This window comes from Adiantum capillus-veneris, unplaced genomic scaffold (assembly GCF_014529385.1).
Source record: "Adiantum capillus-veneris isolate H3 unplaced genomic scaffold, ASM1452938v2 Hic_scaffold_33, whole genome shotgun sequence".
Classification (NCBI taxonomy): Eukaryota; Viridiplantae; Streptophyta; class Polypodiopsida; order Polypodiales; family Pteridaceae; genus Adiantum; species Adiantum capillus-veneris.
In genome coordinates this window covers 2,682,790-2,690,376 of record NW_028221440.1, presented here as the reverse complement: position 1 = coordinate 2,690,376, position 7,587 = coordinate 2,682,790, and the positions used below count along the sequence as shown (strand labels likewise).

Here is a 7,587-nt window from a genome sequence, read left to right as displayed (position 1 = left end):
ACAAAGCGATGGTGGATGAGTGACAATTGAGATCAGAGGACAGTTTCTATTGGCCAACCTGAAATAAACTTGTCAATTGAGCAGGCAGCCATTGGGCCATCAATAGTGGCACTAGCGAGCACATCACCAGTTGTTGCATGCTGTCTCGTTGAAGGCAAAGGCACTATCATGTTAAAATCTAATGCTAGAGCAACTTGGTGTCGGTCGCAGCGATCACATTCGTGACAAGTTCTCTTGAGAAATTATATTAACTTCTGCTGAGAAATAAGTTACATTAAACTTACAAGCATTTACTGAATTGCCAGAACATATGAAGCTTGCTCGACGCGCAAGCAACACTTTCCACAAGAAGCCAGTAGAGGAAGCAAGAAAATATGGAGGAAATAAAAATTGGGCGGTGATGTGCTCAAGGGAGGGCCAAAAATGAGCAACACCTGCTCGTCATTTTTAACTCAAACAATGGGTTACATGAAGATACAGCTTCATACATGGCACAAGACATGATTGTTAGAATCCTTCATCAAAAAAACAGTGTACTTCTTTCACAGAAAAAATGAACAAGATTATCATTTCCTGCTGCTGCCACCAGAAAACGTGAACAACTTTCTCACTTTTCCCACCAATTCTTTTCTAAAACTTTGGTGCTCTGGGACCTGTGAGAACAGCCATCGATATTCTGCAACAGCCTTATCTGAAAGTGGTTCCAGGAATTCACTTTTCTCCAGACAATGCTTTGGTGGCATTCCCTCCATCATATTTGTATCCATTGCCGGTCCTGCTGTATCGTTCTTGACGACTCCAGAATTATGTTCCGTGCCTGCTCCCAGAGTATCAATTATCAATCCCCGCTGCTCGGCGTCTGTTTCAAAATCACCTTCCAGATAGAATAAAGGAGATACTCCCATGAATATTCCTTGCTTGAAAGGTAAGCTCCGCACTGGCTGTAAACAGAAATCAAACCATTGATGGACAAGAGGAGATGCTCCATGCACTCGGGATCCAATCCTCTTGGTTGAAACTGAATTAACAGCTGGAATGGCCTGCATCACAAGGGACCAGCATAAGCTGTTTTTTTGCATGATGAATGAAAACAAACCAATTATAAATACCCATAAATCTGCCCACAAGCTGACACCCGACTTAGGTGTAACCACTTGCACATTAGACATCCTCTTTGCAACAGGGATAACATCACTTGACCAGCCAACAGCAACCCATACTTCATCCGACCCAAACACCTTAAGGTAGTGCACATTATCAAACACTTTCACCTGCAAAAAGCAACCACCATAGGACAACCAGAAACAGAAGTATTAATCAAACAAACCCACATAAAAATAAACAGCCAGACCTACGTAAACTGTACGACCTTGCCAACGTAAACATAAATAAAATAGTTAGTCTTGACGTCAACAATATTAAGAAATGCCTCAATTTGTTCGATCATACTCACAAGAACACAGATTCTGTTCAGCGAGAGGAGGAGATCTACTAGCTACCTTTCCAGACAAAGCACCGAACCATAAACACCATTCCTTAGCGTAGCGATTGAGGACGTGGCAAGCACCTATAACCCGGAACCCTTTTTCAATAGCACGTGGTCGTAATCACAAATGACCAGCCCAACTAGCTATACTTGCACTAACATCCTCCCGGACATTAGGGCCTAGGCACCTATGATAGGTGTCATTCTACGGTCGTATGGTACAGTACGGTACGGTTTTGAAGGGGAAAATATAGTGTATTTCAATTTCTTTTGTACAGTTTTGATTCCTACCGTGTGTTTTTTAAAAAACTAACATCCTCCCAGACACTAGGGCCCAGGCACCTATGATAGGTATCATCCTGCGGTTGTATGGTAAAGTACGGTACGGTCTTACAGCAGAAAATATAGTGTATTTCAATTTACTTTGTACAGTTTTGATTTGTATGGTGTGGTTTTTAAAAAACTCTCAAGAATCATCACGAACGTTTCCAAATCAACAAATACGTGAGAAGTAGACATGCCATAAATATAAGAAAAGACAAAATGTAATCACTTCCGGCAAGGGATCAGACGGAAACACAGAGACAACTACAATCTGCAAAACTTTGGAAACACTATCGCTTCAAACAACTTGACTAACTGAGCTAAAACAGAGAGTGAAGGGAGGGAGAGAGAAGACATCGGAGCGGAATGCCCCTTTACATAGTTGGTGGCCCTGAATTGCCACTGTTAACGCCCCCGTTCGGATATTTCTTTACTAGTCGAACTCTTCTCGTACAAGGAGTTGGAGGGCTGCAATCCGAGAGCTCAAGCAATCACGAGGCGTCAATCTGCGAGTTCTGTGTGCAAGTGATGCCAGAGAGGTTGCTTTTATAGGCCCAAAGGACCTGTAACAACAGTAGGTCCCAAAAAGCAACGGCTCTCTTTTAATGTTATTTTAGATACAGTTTTAGAGGATAAAACTCGTTTTTAGAAAGAGAAAATCAGCCGATTCTAGAGAGAATTGAATTCTAGAGAGAAAATCTGCAGTAGAGAGAAACTCAAAAATTCATGTTTAGAGAAAATCAACAGATCTAGAGAGAGAGAAAACCAATGCGCTTAGAGGATTCCAGCTCTGACAAAGAGATTGAAGAGATTGGCATGGACCACCTTGAGAAAGAAAGAAAGAAAGAAAGAAAGATTTTTAACGTCTATGTCAGGCCGAAATCGGCCTATGAGACAAATCAAATGTACATGGTGTGTATGTCATCCGTCTATCGGAAAGACAAATGAAACAAAACTGATCTGATACAAAACTGAACTGAATGTAGGTAATGGAGTATCTGAGGAGGGATGGAGCTCTATCTCTAGGGGTATATGCATGTCTATATGCTCAAGGTAGTACAATCATGAGAATGCATCAAGCTATCTAGCTCCATCCTGTACAAATGGGGGGATGTAAGATGTGGTACATGGGCGGGGCTGGTGCCAAGGCTACCCGGATGAAAGCTGTCGGGTCGGCCCTCATCTGAGCTACTCGCTCCTCAGTGGCGCGGCGCTCCCGGGCTCGGATCTCCTCAATCTGTCGGTGGTGGGAGCTCGCGCCCCTGTAGCCTGTGACTCGTGGTCGTCGTCTAGCTCGGCTCACCTCCGCCTGTGGGAGTGTCACTCCTCTCTGAGTATCTGGTGAGGTAGGGGTGGCAATCCTCTGAAAGAAGTCTGTGAGCTGCGACTGTCTCCCCTCTGTCTGTGTAGCTGTGCGTGGCTGTAGTAGTGTGTCCCGATGGCTCTGTATCTCTAGTAAGAAACGTCCGAGCTGTCTCTGATCTCGAGAGTCCATGATCTCTCGGAGAGTGGGCTGTCCTCTGAATAAGGCCTCATACCTGCCTCTGATCTCAGTGTATGCTCTGCATCTACATACAAAGTGCTCCTCACTCTCCACCTCCTCTGTGCAGGCTCTGCAGACTCGCTCCTCCCTGGGAACACCAGTATGTCTCCCGATCTCAATCTCTAACCTGTGTGAAGCCACTCTCAGCTGACCAATCGCCACCCGTGAGCTATGTGGCATATATGTGTCCATATAGCGTGGTCTCTGTATGAACCCCCCAGACAATATGGTGAGAAACTGGTCTCTGTAATCTGACATCCTCGTCCCCAAGCCAGGTGACTCCCAGACTCTCCTAGTGTATAGCTGCCACAGATCCTGTCTCAATACCAAGTTTCTCTCACTGCGAGAGAGGTGAACAGATGGTGAGTGGGGGTCGTACTGGAATGGTGGTAGGCTCTCCATGTCAAGACCGTGTCCCTCAAACCATGCTCTGACCTGTGAGTACCAAGCTCTCTCATGCCCACTCTCTGATAGCTGTATAGCTGCCTCAAATGCTCTACGAGTAAGTCTGTCAGGAGGTAGCTCTCTCATCCTCTGGATGAAGCAGACTGTCTGGAATAATGCCTCTACAACCATAGGTGGTGTGGCGAGCTCGGCTCTAATAATGTCATGTGGCACTGTCTTCTTGCTGCGGAGCAAGCGTGAGATCATACATACCTGTGGCCTCTCAAGCTGTGTCCACTGGTCAGCTGTCAATTCTGGTGCCCATACTGTCGCCGAGTACATCAGGGCCGGGGTGACTAAGGTGTCGAAAAGCCACCCCTTCGTGCGGGGCTCCTGAAAGTGTGCCTGGTGGCATCTCCGCTCTAGCATGGTCAGAGCTGCATATCCTCGGGTGAGCCTGTCAGCAGCAGCCTGCCTCATAGTGAAGGGTCCTGGTAGGCTGGTGAATGTGATGCCAAGGTAGACATAGGAGGTGACTACATCAACCTGTCCTCCTGCTGCTGTGAAGGTGGCAGCGCTCCTCACTGCACTGGATGTGTGAAAGATCATGACCTTGGTTTTGCCAAGGTTCACAGTCAACCCCTTGTGTGTGCTGAATTCGTCCAAGGCCTCAAGATGGCGTTGCAAGCCCTCGGGTGACTCTGAAATCAACACAATATCATCAGCATATAACATGATGTGGACCGGAGTACCTGCCAAGTCGCTCCCCTCTCCCCCTGCTCGTAGTATGTAGTCGGAGATCTCGTCGATGTAGAGCCCAAAGAGTGTCGGGGAGAGTGGGCATCCTTGCTTAACACCAATGGTGCTAGCAATGGTCTCTGAAAAGCCGCCTGGGCAACGAACCCGACCCGTCACCCTCTCGTAGAGAGTATATATGGCCCAAATCATCTCTGTCGATACCCCAATGCTGTGAAGGCGCCTGGAAGAGTCTCTCGCGTGGGACTGTGTCAAAGGCCTTGCGGAAATCCACAAAGCAGCAGTAAAGCCTCTTCTTCCGCGCCTTTGCCCCATCAATGAGGCAGCGCAGAACGAAGATGTGGTCAATGGTGGAGAAAGCTCGTCTGAAACCTGCCTGGCCTGGAGCTCGTAAACCCTCGGTCTCTGCGTAGCAGCTGAACTGTGCCTCAAGTACTGCTCCATATAGCTTGGCCATCGTGTGGCCAATCATGATAGTCCTGTAGTTCCCTGGGTCCAGGGTGTCGCCAGATTTGTGGATAGGCACTATGGTGTGTTGTGTCCACTCCTCTGGGAAGCCCTCCCCTATAGCCCGGTTGAAGACATGTGCAATCAACGGGGCTATAGTGGAGGCCGCATAAATGATGTGCTCACTCTGTAATCCAGTGTGGTCAGCTGATCGTCTGTGCTGCATGCGGCGTATGGCCCTCTCTACCATCTCTGCTGTAAAGAAGGAGGAGCACGTGGGGCGTGGCTCATGTGGCTGTGGGATAGGAGGCTGCCCTGGCACCTCATAAAGGCGCTCTGCATAATCATGCCATATCTGTGGATCCTCAATAGTTGTGGTCGGACGTGGCTCGTGCAGGGTGCGCCATGCCGTCGCGCTATCTATGCTCATGAATAGGCGGTATAGCTCAAGCTCCTGTGCCTCTTCGAATGCTCGCCGCTTTTGGCGTGTCAGCGTCTTCATATCTCGTCTGGCCTCTCTCTCTGTGATCTCTCCTAAGGCTCGCCGTGCACGGAGGCGTCGGTATAACTCTCTCCACTCATCATCATACCAGCGGTTCTGAGGCATAGTCCCGGGGGGGAGTGCGTCCTGTGTGAGTGGTGTGTGGAAAAGAGCTAATAGCTGAAGTGTGGAGAACGGAAGAGATATGTGATGTGAGAACTGAGAGTGGTGTGGATGGGTGGAGGAGGCATAGGCCATGCTCGACCTCGGCTGAGTAAAGAGAGGCTAGCTCATGTGTGAAATGGATGGTGGTGTGTGGAGTGTGTGCTGTGGAGCTGTGTGGGATGGTATCTCCGGTGATGGAGAAAGAGAGGTATGTGTGGTCGGCTCCGATGGGTATGGGTGGAATGGTGAAGGATGCGATAAGGTGTGTAGCCTCCCTGGGTCCCAGAATATAGTCGACTGTACTCCCCCCTCCCTCTGTAACTCCATGTGGCATACAAGTCAGGCCCCCTGAGGTGGGCCACTGGGCCATCCCGTTATAAATAACGAGACGGTGCTGGGAGCCAAGTCGAAGTAGGTGTCGTCCATAGGCTGTGACTGGAGCTCTGTCTGATGTATCTCTCATAGTAGCCTCCTCATCTAGAGTGTGTAGTGCCTCTGGGTCCTCGTGGTCATATGCCTCACACTGCTCACTGCGCGTACGAGCATTGAAGTCTCCCATAAGGAAGACTTCACCCCCAGTGTGGAGTACTCCATAATCTCCTCCGTGAGGCATGCGTACGGTGACTCCTGCTCAATAGGGGCGAATCTGGAGCCTGTGGGAGCAAAGTAGCAAAGGGCAATGTAGACGATCCTGTCTCGTGAGAGCTCGAGGCGAATCCACATGTATCGCCTGTGGGTCCCGGGCAACAATCTGTAGTCTGCTGTGAAGCCCCTGTCTAAAGAGTATGGCCACTCCTCCTGAACCGCGAGTGGTGTGCTGGCGCATACATCCCCGATGTAGAGACTCCCATTGGAATCCATGTATCCGTGGTAACCCTCTCTCTGGGCTCTCGTGTGTCTCTGTAAGTAGAATCATGTCTCGACCTCTCATCACCTCCTCAAGTCTCTCTGGTGTGTCCATAGGTCTCCATTGCAATTCCAAACCGTGACATGAATCTCCTCGTGTGTCCCACAGGCCGCGAGTCCCTATGCGATGGTCTTGCCATCAATGATAACCCTACCATCTCGATATACTGCCTTCTTCCCTTCTTTGCGGGCTTGGTGGACTCTAGGCATGCACGTGCGGCGGTGATCTTGTTGCATCTTTGTGAGGTCATCATCAAGATAAATCGGGGGGCCTTCGAGCCCTCTCAAGATGACCCTCTTTCGGAGGAAAGAAGTTCGAGACTCCTCAGAGGCGAATTGGAGGATGAGAGCTCTCTTCTTTGGATCTTTGCCGGCTCTCCAAACTTTGGAGAAAGGGATCTCTTCTTCCTTGTATCCCACTTTCTTGCATAAGGCTTTCCCATCGCTCTCGGGTGTGGACCCTTATTCTTCTTTGATGCCGGTCACTCGCACATTGAGACGGCGAGCTTGTCGCATCTTCTCCTCCTCGATGGTTGTGTGTACGATGAGTACCTCATCTTTTTGGGCTTCCTCTCTTGCTACCTTCTTGATATTCTTTTTGACCACTTCGACCCATCCTTCTTTGGTGGCTTCTAATTTGTCCTCAATGCTTGCGGTGAGGGCTTTGGTGATCTCCTCCTTGAGGGCTTCCTTAGCCTCCTCTTTAATCTCTCCTTCCTCTGGGGTGAGGGATGTGATGGAAGCATGAAGGAGGTCGATTTGTGCCTTCATCTCTTCTTGCTCTTTCCTCCATCTCTCCCTCTCCTTCTCGTTCTCCCGTGCCCTTCTCTCCTTCTCCTCTTTGAGGTTTTGGATTTCCGCTCTCATGTCCTCTTTCTCTTCGTTCCATAGCTTGATGAAGGTGGCTTTCTCCTCCCTCCATATCTCTCTCTCCATCCACCATTCTTTCATGTCCTTCTCCAATTGTGCAAGCCTCTTGTTCGTGAGCATGAAGGTTGTCTTCATTGTCGATGTCGCGTCTATGATGATGGGAAGACATGGTTGTATTCAGAGCTACCCCTCTTCATATTGTGAAGAAGAGGGGAGAAGGGGAGG

General features: G+C 48.9%; 1 protein-coding gene across 1 annotated transcript; it reads right to left on the bottom strand.

The window, feature by feature from the left end:
* Positions 1 to 414: 414 nt before the first annotated feature.
* On the bottom strand, positions 415 to 1,300 carry LOC147416987 (uncharacterized). The gene is made up of 2 exons (XM_086507926.1): positions 1,110 to 1,300; positions 415 to 1,040 (listed from the first exon to the last, which is right to left on the bottom strand). The coding sequence occupies exons 1-2, from the start codon at positions 1,167 to 1,169 to the stop codon at positions 567 to 569; spliced, it is 534 nt and encodes a 177-aa protein (XP_086364052.1). The 5' UTR covers positions 1,170 to 1,300; the 3' UTR covers positions 415 to 566.
* Between the last annotated feature and the right edge of the window lie 6,287 nt (positions 1,301 to 7,587).

Bases quoted from the DNA above. Each gene is read 5' to 3' on its own strand.
- LOC147416987 (XM_086507926.1), bottom strand. From the start codon at position 1,169: ATGTCTAATGTGCAAGTGGTTACACCTAAGTCGGGTGTCAGCTTGTGG. The intron at 1,041-1,109 runs GTATTTATAATT...CTTGTGATGCAG, and splicing joins GCTTGTGGGCAGATTTATGG to GCCATTCCAGCTGTTAATTC.